The following is an 18,720-nucleotide window of genomic DNA, read 5'->3' as shown; positions in this document are numbered from 1 at the left end:
GGCTTGCAAGTAAAACTTCAAGGCACGAACCACGTCCAAGTTATGTAACAGATGCTCCTTCTTAGAAGAAGGGTTAGGACATAGAGAAGGAACAACAATTTCCTGATTAATATTCTTATTAGAAACAACCTTAGGAAGGAATCCAGGTTTGGTACGCAAAACCACCTTATCAGAATGGAAAATAAGATAAGGCGAGTCGCATTGTAATGCAGATAGTTCAGAAACTCTTCGAGCAGAAGAGATAGCAACTAAAAACAGAACTTTCCAAGATAGAAGCTTAATATCTATGGAACCTCTTGAAGAACTTTAAGAACTAAATTCAAACTCCATGGCAGAGCAACAGGTTTAAACACAGGCTTAATTCTAACCAAAGCCTGACAAAACGACTGAACGTCTGGGACATCTGCCAGACGCTTGTGCAGTAAGATTGACAAAGCAGATATCTGTCCCTTTAAGGAACTAGCTGATAACACCTTCTCCAATCCTTCTTGGAGAAAGGACAAAATCCTAGGAATCCTGATCTTACTCCGCCATATCTTATGGTAAATTTTCATAGTGACAGGCTTTCGAGCCTGAATCAAGGTATCTATGACCGACTCAGAGAATCCCTGCTTAGATAAAATCAAGCGTTCAATCTCCAGGCAGTCAGCCGCAGAGAAACTAGATTTGGATGTTGGAACGGACCCTGAATGAGCAGGTCCTGTCTTATTGGCAGTTTCCACAGTGGCAGAGATGATATCTCCACCAGATCTGCATACCAAGTCCTGCGTGGCCACACAGGTGCTATCAAAATTACCGAAGCCCTCTCCTGTTTGATTCTGGCAATTAGACGAGGAAGGAGAGGAAAAGGAGGAAACACATAAGCCAGGTTGAACGACCATGGTACTGCTAGAGCATCTATCAGTACAGCTTGGGGATCCCTTGACCTGGACCCGTAACAAGGAAGTTTGGCATTCTGACAAGATGCCATCAGATCCAATTCCGGTGTGCCCCATTGACGAATCAATGATGCAAACACCTCCGGATGGAGATCCCACTCCCCCGGATGAAAAGTCTGACGACTGAGAAAATCCGCTTCCCAGTTCTCTACTCCTGGGATATAGATTGCTGATAGATGGTAAGAGTGAGCCTCCACCCATCGGATTATCTTTGAAACCTCTATCATCACTAGAGAACTCCTTGTTCCCCCTTGATGATTGATATATGCTACAGTCGTGATATTTTCCGACTGGAATCTTATGAATTTGGCCAAAGCCAACTGAGGCCACGCCTGAAGCGCGTTGAATATTGATTGGTAGTAGAGACGACTCCTGAGTCCAAACACCCTGAGCCTTCAGGGAATTCCAGACTGCACCCCAGCCCAAGAGGCTGGCATCCGTCATCACTATTATCCATGCTGGCCTGCGGAAGCACATTCCCTGGGACAGATGATCCTGTGACAACCACCAAAGAAGAGAGTCTCTGGTCTCACAGCGCAAGAACGCCTCTCTTTTTGTCTGGTCTACAGAAAACGTGAAAGATGAAATCTCCCTCTTGGGAGAAAATCCTTGAATTCTAGCTGATACCCCTGGGTCACAATTTCTAATGCCCAGGGATCCTGAGCATCCCTTGCCCAAGCCTGAGCGAAGAGAGAAAGTCTGCCCCCTACTAAAACCGGTCCCGGATCGGGGGCTGCCCCTTCATGCTGTCTTGGTAGCAGCAACGGGCTTCTTGACTTGTTTACCTTTATTCCAGGCCTGGTTAGGTCTCCAGACTGACTTGGATTGCGCAAAAGTCCCCTCCTGCTTTGTGGCAGAAGAGGAAGTAGAGGGTCCACCTTTAAAGTTTCGAAAAGAACGAAAATTATTTTGTTTAGCCCTCATCTTAAAAGTCTTATCCTGAGGCAGGACATGACCTTTACCTCCAGTAATGTCAGAAATGATTTCCTTCAGTTCAGGCCCGAATAGGGTCTTACCTTTAAAAGGAAAAGCTTAAAGCTTGGATTTGGAGGACACATCAGCAGACCAAGATTTAAGCCATAACGCTCTACGCGCTAAAATGGTAAAACCTGCATTTTTCGCCACTAATTTAGCCATTTGAAAAGCGGCATCGGTAATAAAAGAATTAGCTAGCTTGAGAGCCTTAATTCTATCCAAAATATCATCTAATGGGGTCTCAACCTTAAGAGACTCTTGTAGAGCCTCGAACCAAAAAGCTGCTGCAGTAGTAACTGGAACAATGCACACTATAGGTTGAAGAAGAAAACCCTGATGAATAAACAATTTCTTTAGAAGACCATCTAATTTTTTATCCATAGGATCTTTGAAAGCACAACTGTCCTCAAAAGGTATAGTTGTACGCTTAGCTAGGGTAGAAATAGCTCCCTCCACCTTAGGGACCGTTTGCCAAGAATCCAGAATGGTGTCAGATATGGGGAACATTTTCTTAAAAGTAGGATGGGGAGAGAACAGAATGCCTGGTCTATACCATTCCTTAACAATGCCGAAATTCTTTTAGGGACTGGAAAAGCATCAGTGTAAGTAGCCTCTAGATATGTATCCATCTTACACAATTTCTCTGGTGGTATTACAATAGGGTCACAATCATCTAGAGTCGCTAAAACCTCCCGGAGTAACAGGCGGAGGTGTTCAAGCTTAAATTTAAAGGACATCACGTCAGAATCTGAGGTAACACATTTCCTGAATCTGAAAGCTCTCCCTCAGACAGCAATTCCCCGACCCCCAAATCAGAACACTGTGAGAGTACATCGGAAATGACCAATAAAGCATCAGAGGGCTCAGCATTTACCTTAATACCGGACCTACTGCGCTTACCTTGTAAATCTGGCAGTTTAGATAATACCTCTGTAAGGGTAGTAGACATAACTGCAGCCATATCTTGCAGAGTAAAAGAATTAGACGCACTAGAAGTACTTGGCGTCGCTTGAGTGAGCGTTAAAAGTTGTGACACTTGGGGAGAATTGGATGGCATAACCTGATTTTCTTCAGACTGAGAATCATCCTTAGAAATACTTTTATCACCTAAAATATATTCTTTGTAATGTAAGGCCCTTTCAGTACATGAGGGACACAATGTAAGTGGGGGTTCCACAATGGCTTCTAAACACAGAGCCTTGAGTTTCCTCAATGTCAGACATGTTGAACAGGCTAGTAATAACCACAAAAAGACTTGAAAACACTATTTATTGAAAAAAACCACCAATTTTGAAAAACGGTACTGCGCTTTTAAGAAGTAAAAAAGCACACAAGTTTTCCAAATCTGCTTTAAAATGCTGTAACGCTCACAATTTTAGCATATATCTTTCTTAAATTGTAGCTTAAGATTGCACCACAAGTAAGGGACAAATTAACCCTCTATAAGAAAAACGTTATTCCCAATACGTTATAAAAAATAGATTAACAACCCACGCCTACCTGCCCTCAGGGGTCTGACAAGTCTCACTATGACTCAGTTAGCCTATGTCTCAGTTTGGGCCCAACCGAAGCTGAAGTTTGCTGCCTTCTTATGAAGATCAACTGCGCATCTGAGGAACGCAAATTAGGCCCCGCCCATTATATGCGACGTCTCAGCCTAAAAAAACGCTATGAAGCGGTATAGGAACTAGCCATGTGGGTTTTTGCATCCCAACTAACAAATAAAGCCACCTCTTTCACTTTACCTCTTCCTATTACTAGTATAGGCAAAGAGAATGACTGGGGGTGGAGAGAAGGGAGGAGCTATACAGCTCTGCTGTGGTGCTCTTTGCCACTTCCTGTTAGCAGGAGGATAATATCCCACAAGTAAGGATAAATCCGTGGACTCGTCGTATCTAGTAGAAGAAAAACATTTTACCCTTTCTTTTTAAAAGAGAGTTGAAATGTTAGTCTCACACATGCTACAGTGCCTGCTTCATGCCCCAGTGTAAACCATACAACAGGATTATCTATGTCCCAATAAAAAACAGAATTTATGTTTACCTGATAAATTACTTTCTCCAACGGTGTGTCCGGTCCACGGCGTCATCCTTACTTGTGGGATATTCTCTTCCCCAACAGGAAATGGCAAAGAGCCCAGCAAAGCTGGTCACATGATCCCTCCTAGGCTCCGCCTACCCCAGTCATTCGACCGACGTTAAGGAGGAATATTTGCATAGGAGAAACCATATGGTACCGTGGTGACTGTAGTTAAAGAAAAAAATTATCAGACCTGATTAAAAAAACCAGGGCGGGCCATGGACCGGACACACCGTTGGAGAAAGTAATTTATCAGGTAAACATAAATTCTGTTTTCTCCAACATAGGTGTGTCCGGTCCACGGCGTCATCCTTACTTGTGGGAACCAATACCAAAGCTTTAGGACACGGATGAAGGGAGGGAGCAAATCAGGTCACCTAAATGGAAGGCACCACGGCTTGCAAAACCTTTCTCCCAAAAATAGCCTCAGAAGAAGCAAAAGTATCAAACTTGTAAAATTTGGTAAAAGTGTGCAGTGAAGACCAAGTCGCTGCCCTACATATCTGATCAACAGAAGCCTCGTTCTTGAAGGCCCATGTGGAAGCCACAGCCCTAGTGGAATGAGCTGTGATTCTTTCGGGAGGCTGCCGTCCGGCAGTCTCGTAAGCCAATCTGATGATGCTTTTAATCCAAAAAGAGAGAGAGGTAGAAGTTGCTTTTTGACCTCTCCTTTTACCTGAATAAACAACAAACAAGGAAGATGTTTGTCTAAAATCCTTTGTAGCATCTAAATAGAATTTTAGAGCGCGAACAACATCCAAATTGTGCAACAAACGTTCCTTCTTTGAAACTGGTTTTGGACACAGAGAAGGTACGATAATCTCCTGGTTAATGTTTTTGTTAGAAACAACTTTTGGAAGAAAACCAGGTTTAGTACGTAAAACCACCTTATCTGCATGGAACACCAGATAAGGAGGAGAACACTGCAGAGCAGATAATTCTGAGACTCTTCTAGCAGAAGAAATCGCAACTAAAAACAAAACTTTCCAAGATAATAACTTAATATCAACGGAATGTAAGGGTTCAAACGGAACCCCCTGAAGAACTGAAAGAACTAAATTGAGACTCCAAGGAGGAGTCAAAGGTTTGTAAACAGGCTTGATTCTAACCAGAGCCTGAACAAAGGCTTGAACATCTGGCACAGCTGCCAGCTTTTTGTGAAGTAATACCGACAAGGCAGAAATCTGTCCCTTCAGGGAACTAGCAGATAATCCTTTTTCCAATCCTTCTTGAAGGAAGGATAGAATCCTAGGAATCTTAACCTTGTCCCAAGGGAATCCTTTAGATTCACACCAACAGATATATTTTTTCCAAATTTTGTGGTAAATCTTTCTAGTTACAGGCTTTCTGGCCTGAACAAGAGTATCGATAACAGAATCTGAGAATCCTCGCTTCGATAAAATCAAGCGTTCAATCTCCAAGCAGTCAGCTGGAGTGAAACCAGATTCGGATGTTCGAACGGACCCTGAACAAGAAGGTCTCGTCTCAAAGGTAGCTTCCAAGGTGGAGCCGATGACATATTCACCAGATCTGCATACCAAGTCCTGCGTGGCCACGCAGGAGCTATCAAGATCACCGACGCCCTCTCCTGATTGATCCTGGCTACCAGCCTGGGGATGAGAGGAAATGGCGGGAACACATAAGCTAGTTTGAAGGTCCAAGGTGCTACTAGTGCATCCACTAGAGCCGCCTTGGGAACCCTGGATCTGGCCCCGTAGCAAGGAACTTTGAAGTTCTGACGAGAGGCCATCAGATCCATGTCTGGAATGCCCCACAGGTGAGTGACTTGGGCAAAGATTTCCGGATGGAGTTCCCACTCCCCCGGATGCAATGTCTGACGACTCAGAAAATCCGCTTCCCAATTTTCCACTCCTGGGATGTGGATAGCAGACAGGTGGCAGGAGTGAGACTCCGCCCATAGAATGATTTTGGTCACTTCTTCCATCGCTAGGGAACTCCTTGTTCCCCCCTGATGGTTGATGTACGCAACAGTTGTCATGTTGTCTGATTGAAACCGTATGAACTTGGTCCTCGCTAGCCGAGGCCAGGCCTTGAGAGCATTGAATATCGCTCTCAGTTCCAGAATATTTATCGGTAGAAGAGATTCTTCCCGAGACCAAAGACCCTGAGCTTTCAGGGATCCCCAGACCGCGCCCCAGCCCATCAGACTGGCGTCGGTCGTGACAATGACCCACTCTGGTCTGCGGAACGTCATCCCTTGAGACAGATTGTCCAGGGACAGCCACCAACGGAGTGAGTCTCTGGTCCTCTGATTTACTTGTATCTTCGGAGACAAGTCTGTATAGTCCCCATTCCACTGACTGAGCATGCACAGTTGTAATGGTCTTAGATGAATGCGCGCAAAAGGAACTATGTCCATCGCCGCTACCATCAACCCGATCACTTCCATGCACTGAGCTATGGAAGGAAGAGGAACGGAATGAAGTATCCGACAAGAGTCTAGAAGTTTTGTTTTTCTGGCCTCTGTTAGAAAGATCCTCATTTTAAAAGAGTCTATAATTGTTCCCAAGAAGGGAACCCTTGTTGACGGGGATAGAGAACTCTTTTCCACGTTCACTTTCCAGCCGTGAGATCTGAGAAAGGCCAGGACAATGTCCGTGTGAGCCTTTGCTTGAGGAAGGGACGACGCTTGAATCAGAATGTCGTCCAGGTAAGGTACTACTGCAATGCCCCTTGGTCTTAGCACCGCTAGAAGGGAGCCTAGTACCTTTGTGAAAATCCTTGGAGCAGTGGCTAATCCGAAAGGAAGCGCCACGAACTGGTAATGTTTGTCCAGGAATGCAAACCTTAGGAACCGATGATGTTCCTTGTGGATAGGAATATGTAGATACGCATCCTTTAAATCCACCGTGGTCATGAATTGACCCTCCTGAATGGAAGGAAGAATAGTTCGAATGGTTTCCATCTTGAAAGATGGAACCTTGAGAAACTTGTTTAAGATCTTGAGATCTAAGATTGGTCTGAACGTTCCCTCTTTTTTGGGAACTATGAACAGATTGGAGTAGAACCCCATCCCTTGTTCTCTTAGTGGAACAGGATGAATCACTCCCATTTTTAACAGGTCTTCTACACAATGTAAGAACGCCTGTCTTTTTATGTGGTCTGAAGACAACTGAGACCTGTGGAACCTCCCCCTTGGGGGAAGTCCCTTGAATTCCAGAAGATAACCCTGGGAGACTATTTCTAGCGCCCAAGGATCCAGAACATCTCTTGCCCAAGCCTGAGCGAAGAGAGAGAGTCTGCCCCCCACCAGATCCGGTCCCGGATCGGGGGCCAATATTTCATGCTGTCTTGGTAGCAGTGGCAGGCTTCTTGGCCTGCTTTCCCTTGTTCCAGCCTTGCATTGGTCTCCAAGCTGGCTTGGCTTGAGAAGTATTACCCTCTTGCTTAGAGGACGTAGCACTTTGGGCTGGTCCGTTTTTACGAAAGGGACGAAAATTGGGTCTATTTTTCGCCTTGAAAGGCCGATCCTGAGGAAGGGCGTGGCCCTTACCCCCAGTGATATCCGAGATAATCTCTTTCAAGTCAGGGCCAAACAGCGTTTTCCCCTTGAAAGGAATGTTTAGTAGCTTGTTCTTGGAAGACGCGTCAGCCGACCAAGATTTCAACCAAAGCGCTCTGCGCGCCACGATAGCAAACCCAGAATTCTTAGCCGCTAACCTAGCCAATTGCAAAGTGGCGTCTAGGGTGAAAGAATTAGCCAATTTGAGAGCATTGATTCTGTCCATAATCTCCTCATAAGGAGGAGAATCACTATCGAGCGCCTTTATCAGTTCATCAAACCAGAAACATGCGGCTGTAGTGACAGGGACAATGCATGAAATTGGTTGTAGAAGGTAACCCTGCTGAACAAACATCTTTTTAAGCAAACCTTCTAATTTTTTATCCATAGGATCTTTGAAAGCACAACTATCCTCTATGGGTATAGTGGGTGCGTTTGTTTAAAGTAGAAACCGCTCCCTCGACCTTGGGGACTGTCTGCCATAAGTCCTTTCTGGGGTCGACCATAGGAAACAATTTTTTAAATATGGGGGGAGGGACGAAAGGAATACCGGGCCTTTCCCATTCTTTATTAACAATGTCCGCCACCCGCTTGGGTATAGGAAAAGCTTCTGGGAGCTCCGGCACCTCTAGGAACTTGTCCATTTTACATAGTTTCTCTGGGATGACCAACTTTTCACAATCATCCAGAGTGGATAATACCTCCTTAAGCAGAATGCGGAGATGTTCCAACTTAAATTTAAATGCAATTACATCAGGTTCAGCCTGTTGAGAAATGTTCCCTGAATCAGTAATTTCTCCCTCAGACAAAACCTCCCTGGCCCCCTCAGATTGGGTTAGGGGCCCTTCAGAGATATTAATATCAGCGTCGTCATGCTCTTCAGTAACTAAAACAGAGCAGCCACGCTTACGCTGACAAGGGTTCATTTTGGCTAAAATGTTTTTGACAGAATTATCCATTACAGCCGTTAATTGTTGCATAGTAAGCAGTATTGGCGCGCTAGATGTACTAGGGGCCTCCTGAGTGGGCAAGACTCGTGTAGACGAAGGAGGGAATGATGCAGTACCATGCTTACTCCCCTCACTTGAGGAATCATCTTGGGCATCATTGTCATTATCACATAAATCACATTTATTTAAATGAACAGGAATTCTGGCTTCCCCACATTCAGAACACAGTCTATCTGGTAGTTCAGACATGTTAAACAGGCATAAACTTGATAATAAAGTACAAAAAACGTTTTAAAATAAAACCGTTACTGTCACTTTAAATTTTAAACTGAACACACTTTATTACTGCAATTGCGAAAAAACATGAAGGAATTGTACAAAATTCACCAAATTTTCACCACAGTGTCTTAAAGCCTTAAAAGTATTGCACACCAAATTTGGAAGCTTTAACCCTTAAAATAACGGAACCGGAGCCGTTTTAACACTTTAACCCCTTTACAGTCCCTGGTATCTGCTTTGCTGAGACCCAACCAAGCCCAAAGGGGAATACGATACCAAATGACGCCTTCAGAAAGTCTTTTCTAAGTATCAGAGCTCCTCTCACATGCGACTGCATGCCATGCCTCTCAAAAACAAGTGCGCCACACCGGCGCGAAAATGAGACTCTGCTTATGCTTTGGGAAAGCCCCAGAGAAATAAGGTGTCTAATACAGTGCCTGCCGATATTATAATATCAATAAACCCAGATAAAATGATTCCTCAAAGCTAAATATGTTTTAAAACTGAATCGATTTAGCCCAGAAAAGTCTACAATCTTAATAAGCCCTTGTGAAGCCCTTATTTACCATCGTAATAAACATGGCTTACCGGATCCCATAGGGAAAAATGACAGCTTCCAGCATTACATCGTCTTGTTAGAATGTGTCATACCTCAAGCAGCAAGAGACTGCACACTGTTCCCCCAACTGAAGTTAATTGCTCTCAACAGTCCTGTGTGGAACAGCCATGGATTTTAGTTACGGTGCTAAAATCATTTTCCTCATACAAACAGAAATCTTCATCTCTTTTCTGTTTCTGAGTAAATAGTACATACCAGCACTATTTTAAAATAACAAACTCTTGATTGAATAATAAAAACTACAGTTAAACACTAAAAAACTCTAAGCCATCTCCGTGGAGATGTTGCCTGTACAACGGCAAAGAGAATGACTGGGGTAGGCGGAGCCTAGGAGGGATCATGTGACCAGCTTTGCTGGGCTCTTTGCCATTTCCTGTTGGGGAAGAGAATATCCCACAAGTAAGGATGACGCCGTGGACCGGACACACCTATGTTGGAGAAAAGCATTTTTTTTTTAAATTTGTTAAGTGCATGGTCTCCCCAACTGGAAGAGAAAGCACTTACCTGTTCCGCTGCCCGACATGTAGATAGTTACAAGGTATGAAAGGACACACAGTTCCTCAGAGACCTTTGAAAAATTAAGAACAGAGTAGCTAACTCTGGCTTTCTAAACTAGGGCAGCAATTGTTAGGAAAATGAAATTTATGCTTACCTGATAAATTGATTTCTTCTACGATACGACGAATCCACGGATTCATCCTTACTTGTGGGATATTATCCTCCTGCTAACAGGAAGTGGCAAAGAGCACCACAGCAGAGCTGTATATATAGCTCCTCCCTTCTCTCCACCCCCAGTCATTCGACCGAAGGTATAGGAAGAGAAAAGAAAAGCTAAAAGGTGCATTTTAACACCTCTTTCACTTTACCTCTTCCTTTTACTAGTATAGGCAAAGAGAATGATTGGGGGTGGAGAGAAGGGAGGAGCTATATATACAGCTCTGCTGTGGTGCGCTTTGCCATTTCCTGTTAGCAGGAGGATAATATCCCACAAGTAAGGATGAATCTGTGGACTCGTCATATCTAGTAGAAGAAAAAGCAGTAAGTACCTCTTTACAAGTTCCTGCTTTAAAGCCACCACTACCCGACTACAAGGAATGACATGGAATATGGCTATACCCCAAAACTTGTTTGTAGATGAAATCAAATTTTTTTCTTCAGACACCTAAACTTTACCTCCTCCATGCACCGAAGGCAAAGAGAATGACTGGGGGCTGTGGGTAAGGGAGTGATACTTAGCAGTTTAACTGTGGTGCTCTTTGCCACCTCCTGCTGGCCAGGAGTGATATTCCCAACAGTAATTACTCAAGCCGTGGACTCACCATATCTTAGGAAAGAAAATAAGGACTATATACAAAGCTGAATTATCATTGATTATCAATTTATTTAGTTTACAGTAAGGGCTGCAATTAATTCAGTTTTATCAGTTTACAATTAAACTTTCATGAAAGTGCAATTGTAAACAACCTTTCCATTTGCTTCCTTCTTTTGGTTTCCTTTGTTAGAAGGCAAGCCAAGGTAGGCTTAGTAGCAGGAATGCACTACTGGCCGCTAGCTGGTAATTGGTGACTACAAATATATGCCTCTTGCCATTGACTCATCAGATGTGTTCAGCTATGACTCAGAAGTGCATTGCTACTCTTGAGCTGACTTTAGCTATGTGTTTAAGCCATTTGAAGAGGATAAACACAGTTATATGCAAGCAATGCAATACACAGAGCATTTTTTTGCACTTTTATATCCATTTACAGTATTACCAGTATGTGTTAAATTACTAACCATTTTGTTATAAAGATGAGTTAAAGGAAATATATATTGAGAAAAACTTCATTAAAAAAAAGTTGACCTTATGTCCAGTAAACTAAGTAAATTAAGGACAGGAATAGTATAACTATATGCTCTATAAATAATAATTAAAAAAAAAAATGTATACTCTTATTTTGTGTTTTTTTTTTTTTTTTTTTTTAAAACGCAACAACGAATAGATCAGTGTAAATGTATGCGTTTAGCAGTTGCATGACCCAGCCAACTGGCAGTGGCACAATCCCACTAATCACTGGTTGTGTTCATCTTGACAGCTGCAGTGCTATATAGCTCCCAAGCAGGACTTTGTCTATGTGTTTATTCTCCATGAATTAGCACAATGCAATTTGTACTAAAAAGTCCCTTTAAGTAGAACATTGTATACATAATTATTTATGTATTTTGTTCAATGAATTTCTTCACATTTGTGTACCTGAGGTTGTTATTCGTTCTCTATTCTGAGAGCTGGGCTAAGACAAAAACATGTAAAGTCCGCTCGGACACTGAAGCATTCACCTTTTAGTGGGAAACAGGAACCCGTAAAAAAACAGGAACAAACAAAACCAAATTTAGTTCATATTTTGTTGACAATGTTTCATAGGAAGGTCTATTATATAAAGATTTATCCCACACTATTGGAAAAAAAAATTTTTTTTACTGGCAGTGCTAATCTTGTTTACCTGGTTGAACATCAAGCTTCCGGCTACAAAACAATTAATGAAATATAAAAAAGAAAAAGAAACGTGGGCTCTGTTAGTGGGTGCTTACTAGTACTGAGATTCAATCACTACAGTATTTCCCATAGTTCTAAACAAACAGGACACTGGTTGTAGTAAATAATTCCTTTATTTTTTTCCTTCAGTGAAAAATGGGCTAACAATAGTGAGACCAGAAAGACTTATGGTTCACAGGAAATGCTGACTGTGTCAGAGAGAGTGAGGTCACGAGGTATGGGGAAAATGTCACATCATGTGCTGTCTGAATTTCTGCTCACTACCTCCTTGCAACGATTTCTGCAACAACCAAATTACAATTCTGATGCTGGGGAAAGAAAATGACTGCGCAAACAGATCTCAAAATAGATACAGTTTATATTGGTAAATGTTCCGAGTAATAGAAAACATAATTTATGCTTACCTGATAAATTCCTTTCTTCTGTTGTGTGATCAGTCCACGGGTCATCATTACTTCTGGGATATAACTCCTCCCCAACAGGAAATGCAAGAGGATTCACCCAGCAGAGCTGCATATAGCTCCTCCCCTCTACGTCAGTCCCAGTCATTCGACCAAGAATCAACGAGAAAGGAGTAACCAAGGGTGAAGTGGTGACTGGAGTATAATTTAAAAGATATTTACCTGCCTTAAAACAGGGCGGGCCGTGGACTGATCACACAACAGAAGAAAGGAATTTATCAGGTAAGCATAAATTATGTTTTCTTCTGTTATGTGTGATCAGTCCACGGGTCATCATTACTTCTGGGATACCAATACCAAAGCAAAAGTACACGGATGACGGGAGGGAAAGGCAGGCTCATTATACAGAAGGAACCACTGCCTGAAGAACCTTTCTCCCAAAAATAGCCTCCGAAGAAGCAAAAGTGTCAAATTTGTAAAATTTGGAAAAAGTATGAAGTGAAGACCAAGTTGCAGCCTTGCAAATCTGTTCAACAGAGGCCTCATTCTTAAAGGCCCAAGTGGAAGCCACAGCTCTAGTGGAGTGAGCTGTAATTCTTTCAGGAGGCTGCTGTCCAGCAGTCTCATAGGCTAAACGTATTATGCTACGAAGCCAAAAAGAGAGAGAGGTAGCAGAAGCTTTTTGACCTCTCCTCTGTCCAGAGTAAACGACAAACAAGGAAGAAGTTTGGCGAAAATCTTTAGTTGCCTGCAAGTAGAACTTGAGGGCACGAACTACATCCAGATTGTGTAAAAGACGTTCCTTCTTTGAAGAAGGATTTGGACACAAGGATGGGACAACAATCTCTTGATTGATGTTCCTGTTAGTGACTACCTTAGGTAAGAACCCAGGTTTAGTACGCAGAACTACCTTGTCTGAGTGAAAAATCAGATAAGGGGAATCACAATGTAAGGCTGATAACTCAGAGACTCTTCGAGCCGAGGAAATAGCCATTAAAAACAGAACTTTCCAAGATAACATTTTTATATCAATGGAATGAAGGGGTTCAAACGGAACACCCTGTAAAACGTTAAGAACTAAGTTTAAACTCCATGGTGGAGCAACAGCTTTAAACACAGGCTTGATCCTAGCTAAAGCCTGACAAAAGGACTGGACGTCTGGATTTTCTGACAGACGTCTGTGTAACAAGATGGACAGAGCTGAAATCTGTCCCTTTAATGAACTAGCTGATAAACCCTTTTCTAAACCTTCTTGTAGAAAAGACAGTATCCTAGCGATCCTAACCTTACTCCAGGAGTAACCTTTGGATTCGCACCAGTATAGGTATTTCCGCCATATTTTATGGTAAATCCTTCTGGTAACAGGCTTCCTAGCCTGAATTAGGGTATCAATAACCGACTCAGAAAAACCACGTTTTGATAAAATCAAGCGTTCAAATTCCAAGCAGTCAGCTTCAGAGAAGTTAGATTTTGATGTTTGAATGGACCCTGTATCAGAAGGTCCTGTCTTAGAGGTAGAGACCAAGGCGGACAGGATGACATGTCCACTAGATCTGCATACCAAGTCCTGCGTGGCCATGCAGGTGCTATTAGAATTACTGATGCTCTCTCCTGTTTGATTTTGGCAATCAATCGAGGAAGCAGCGGGAAGGGTGGAAACACATAAGCCATCCTGAAGTTCCAAGGTGCTGTCAAAGCATCTATCAGAACCGCTCCCGGATCCCTGGATCTGGACCCGTAGCGAGGAAGTTTGGCGTTCTGGCGAGACGCCATGAGATCTATCTCTGGTTTGCCCCAACGTCGAAGTATTTGGGCAAAGACCTCCGGATGAAGTTCCCACTCCCCCGGATGAAAAGTCTGGCGACTCAAGAAATCCGCCTCCCAGTTCTCCACTCCCGGGATGTGGATTGCTGACAGGTGGCAAGAGTGAGACTCTGCCCAGCGAATTATCTTTGATACTTCCATCATTGCTAGGGAGCTTCTTGTCCCTCCCTGATGGTTGATGTAAGCTACAGTCGTGATGTTGTCCGACTGAAACCTGATGAACCCCCGAGTTGTTAACTGGGGCCAAGCCAGAAGGGCATTGAGAACTGCTCTCAATTCCAGAATGTTTATTGGAAGGAGACTCTCCTCCTGATTCCATAGTCCCTGAGCCTTCAGAGAATTCCAGACAGCGCCCCAACCTAGTAGGCTGGCGTCTGTTGTTACAATTGTCCAGTCTGGCCTGCTGAATGGCATCCCCCTGGACAGGTGTGGCCGATAAAGCCACCATAGAAGAGAATTTCTGGTCTCTTGATTCAGATTCAGAGTAGGGGACAAATCTGAGTAATCCCCATTCCACTGACTTAGCATGCATAATTGCAGCGGTCTGAGGTGTAGGCGTGCAAAAGGTACTATGTCCATTGCCGCTACCATTAAGCCGATCACCTCCATGCATTGAGCTACTGACGGGTGTTGAATGGAATGAAGGACGCGGCATGCATTTTGAAGCTTTGTTAACCTGTCTTCTGTCAGGTAAATCTTCATTTCTACAGAATCTATAAGAGTCCCCAAGAATGGAACTCTTGTGAGAGGAAAGAGAGAACTCTTCTTTTCGTTCACTTTCCATCCATGCGACCTTAGAAATGCCAGAACTAACTCTGTATGAGACTTGGCAGTTTGAAAGCTTGAAGCTTGAATTAGAATGTCGTCTAGGTACGGAGCTACCGAAATCCCTCGCGGTCTTAGTACCGCTAGAAGGGCACCCAGAACCTTTGTGAAGATTCTTGGAGCCGTAGCCAATCCGAATGGAAGAGCTACAAACTGGTAGTGCCTGTCTAAGAAGGCAAACCTTAGATACCGGTGATGATCTTTGTGGATCGGTATGTGAAGGTAAGCATCCTTTAAATCCACTGTGGTCATGTACTGACCCTCTTGGATCATGGGTAAGATTGTCCGAATAGTTTCCATTTTGAACGATGGAACTCTTAGGAATTTGTTTAGAGTCTTTAAATCTAAGATTGGCCTGAAAGTTCCCTCTTTTTTGGGAACCACAAACAGGTTTGAGTAGAACCCTTGTCCTTGTTCCGACCGCGGAACCGGATGGATCACTCCCATTAATAACAGATCTTGTACGCAGCGTAGAAACGCTTCTTTCTTTATCTGGTTTGTTGACAACCTTGACAGATGAAATCTCCCTCTTGGGGGAGATAATTTGAAGTCTAGAAGGTATCCCTGCGATATGATCTCTAGAGCCCAGGGATCCTGAACATCTCTTGCCCAGGCCTGGGCGAAGAGAGAGAGTCTGCCCCCCACTAGATCCGGTCCCGGATCGGGGGCTCTCGGTTCATGCTGTCTTTGGGGCAGCAGCAGGTTTCCTGGCCTGCTTGCTCTTGTTCCAGGACTGGTTAGGCTTCCAGCCTTGCCTGTAACGAGCAACAGCTCCTTCCTGTTTTGGTGCAGTGGAGGTTGATGCTGCTCCTGTTTTAAAGTTCCGAAAGGGACGAAAATTAGACTGTCTAGCCTTAGCTTTGGCTTTGTCTTGAGGTAGGGCGTGGCCCTTACCTCCTGTAATGTCAGCGATAATCTCTTTCAAACCGGGCCCAAATAAAGACTGCCCCTTGAAAGGTATATTAAGTAATTTGGACTTAGAAGTAACATCAGCTGACCAGGATTTTAGCCACAGCGCCCTACGTGCCTGTATGGCGAATCCTGAGTTCTTAGCCGTAAGTTTGGTTAAATGTACTACGGCCTCCGAAATGAAGGAATTAGCTAGTTTAAGGACTCTAAGCCTGTCCGTAATGTCGTCTAGCGTAGATGAACTAAGGTTCTCTTCAAGCGACTCAATCCAAAATGCTGCCGCAGCCGTAATCGGCGCGATACATGCAAGGGGTTGTAATATAAAACCTTGTTGAACAAACATTTTCTTAAGGTAACCCTCTAATTTTTTATCCATTGGATCTGAGAAAGCACAGCTATCCTCCACCGGGATAGTGGTACGCTTAGCTAAAGTAGAAACTGCTCCCTCCACCTTGGGGACCGTTTGCCATAAGTCCCGAGTGGTGGCGTCTATTGGAAACATCTTTCTAAATATTGGAGGGGGTGAGAACGGCACACCGGGTCTATCCCACTCCTTAGTAACAATTTCAGTTAGTCTCTTAGGTATAGGAAAAACGTCAGTACTCGCCGGTACCGCAAAGTATTTATCCAACCTACACAGTTTCTCTGGTATTGCAACGGTGTTACAATCGTTGAGAGCTGCTAAGACCTCCCCTAGTAATACACGGAGGTTCTCCAATTTAAATTTAAAATTTGAAATATCTGAGTCCAATCTGTTTGGATCAGAACCGTCACCCACAGAATGAAGCTCTCCGTCCTCATGCTCTGCGAGCTGTGACGCAGTATCAGACATGGCCCTAGCATTGTCAGCGCACTCTGTTCTCACCCCAGAGTGATCACGCTTGCCTCTTAGTTCTGGTAATTTAGACAAAACTTCAGTCATAACAGTAGCCATATCTTGTAATGTTATCTGTAATGGCCGCCCAGATGTACTAGGCGCCAAAATATCACGCACCTCCCGGGCGGGAGATGCAGGTACTGCCGCGTGAGGCGAGTTAGTCGGCATAACTCTCCCCTCGCTGTTTGGTGAAATTTGTTCACATTGTACAGATTGACTTTTATTTAAAGTAGCATCAATACAGTTAGTACATAAATTTCTATTGGGCTCCACCTTGGCATTGGAACAAATGACACAGATATCTTCCTCTGAGTCAGACATGTTTAACACACTAGCAAAAAACTTACAACTTGGTTATAATCTTTTTTAGCAAAAAACGTACTGTGCCTCAAAGAGGTACTAACGATTAAATGACAGTTGAAATAGTGAACTGAAAAACAGTTATAGCATCAAACTTTAAAACAACAAAACTTTTAGCAAAGGTTTGTTCCCATTAGTAAAATAACAATAATTAAATTTGACATAAAAAATACAAAGCAACGTTTTTATTCACAGTCACTATAAGAATTCTCACAGCTCTGCTGAGAGAATTTACCTCCCTTCAAAGAAGTTTGAAGACCCCTGAGATCTATCAGAGATGAACCGGATCATGCAGGAAAAATAAAAGTAACTGACTGGTATTTTTTGATGCGTAGCAAAGAGCGCCAAAAACGGCCCCTCCCTCTCCCACACAGCAGTGAAGAGAAACGAAACTGTCACAAATAAATCAAAAAAACTGCCAAGTGGAAAATAATGCCCAAATATTTATTCACACAGTACCTCAGCAATGTAAACGATTCTACATTCCAGCAAAAACGTTTAACATGATAAATAGTTATTAAAAAGGATTAGTGACCTTTAACAGAGTAGTTCCGGTGAAATACCATCCCCAGAATACTGAAGTGTATACATACATGTCATTTTAACGGTATGGCAGGATTTTCTCATCAATTCCATTCAGAAAATAAAAACTGCTACATACCTCAATGCAGATTCCTCTGCCCGCTGTCCCCTGATCTGAAGCCTTTACCTCCCTCAGATGGCCGAGAACAGCAATATGATCTTAACTACTCCGGTTAAAATCATAGTAAAAAACTCTGACAGATTCTTCCTCAAACTCTGCCAGAGAAGTAATAACACGCTCCGGTGCTATTTTAAAATAACAAACTTTTGATTGAAGTCATAAAAACTAAGTATAATCACCATAGTCCTCTCACACATCCTATCTATCGTTGGGTGCAAGAGAATGACTGGGACTGACGTAGAGGGGAGGAGCTATATGCAGCTCTGCTGGGTGAATCCTCTTGCATTTCCTGTTGGGGAGGAGTTATATCCCAGAAGTAATGATGACCCGTGGACTGATCACACATAACAGAAGAAATAAGCTTACTAGCTACAGGGGACCGTGGGAGTAAAAACGCTTGCAACAAGGATTCTAGAATCGGATCCCTCAGCAGCACAGAAAATGAGCAACAATATAGGAGATGAGAGTTCCAGTAATAAGGAGATATATGTCCACTATTGCCCTATTTTAACCTCTTGCAAGTGTTTATAGGTGAAGCGTCACATTTTAATGGTGGGTGCCACCATTTTAGAGCCTCCTTATTTTGCTCCCTCTGACAGAACTAATGCAAATTAACAGATTAGTGACTTTTTTTCTTTTCTGACAGCTGTATAGTGCCCTTCAAATTCACATGCATGACACACAGTGAGAGCTTTCAAGTTTAACAAAGAAAATGACACGAAACCCAATAAAAAGACTAGAATAATAGAGGAATGCAGCCAATGCAAAACTGTAAAGCCCCAACACAGCAGTCACACCTATGCTTTCCTGAAGCAAATGATACACCTGTCAAAGTCACTCATCTGTAAAGCTCCACCACTTCTGTCACAGGATGTGAGAATACCTAAATTCCAAGATGGCGGAACACAGTATGAAGCTGCAGAAC

The 18,720-nt window shown here is 43.2% G+C and overlaps 1 protein-coding gene across 1 annotated transcript in view; it reads right to left on the bottom strand.

Annotated features, from left to right (window-relative positions):
• Window positions 1-18,720, bottom strand: part of SLC45A4 (solute carrier family 45 member 4) — a 285,788-nt gene that overhangs the window by 63,140 nt on the left and 203,928 nt on the right. The window contains exons 9-10 of the mRNA XM_053715398.1: window positions 17,750-17,769; window positions 3,629-3,652 (exon numbers count right to left, since the gene is read on the bottom strand). Coding sequence (XP_053571373.1) covers window positions 3,629-3,652; window positions 17,750-17,769 — 44 coding nt within the window. The remainder of the gene's footprint in view (window positions 1-3,628; window positions 3,653-17,749; window positions 17,770-18,720) is intronic.

The sequence above is a fragment of the Bombina bombina genome, chromosome 5 (assembly GCF_027579735.1).
Source record: "Bombina bombina isolate aBomBom1 chromosome 5, aBomBom1.pri, whole genome shotgun sequence".
In the NCBI taxonomy this organism is placed as follows: domain Eukaryota; kingdom Metazoa; phylum Chordata; class Amphibia; order Anura; family Bombinatoridae; genus Bombina; species Bombina bombina.
The sequence above is the reverse complement of the archived record's forward strand: the minus strand, read 5'-3'. Positions and strand labels throughout refer to the sequence as shown.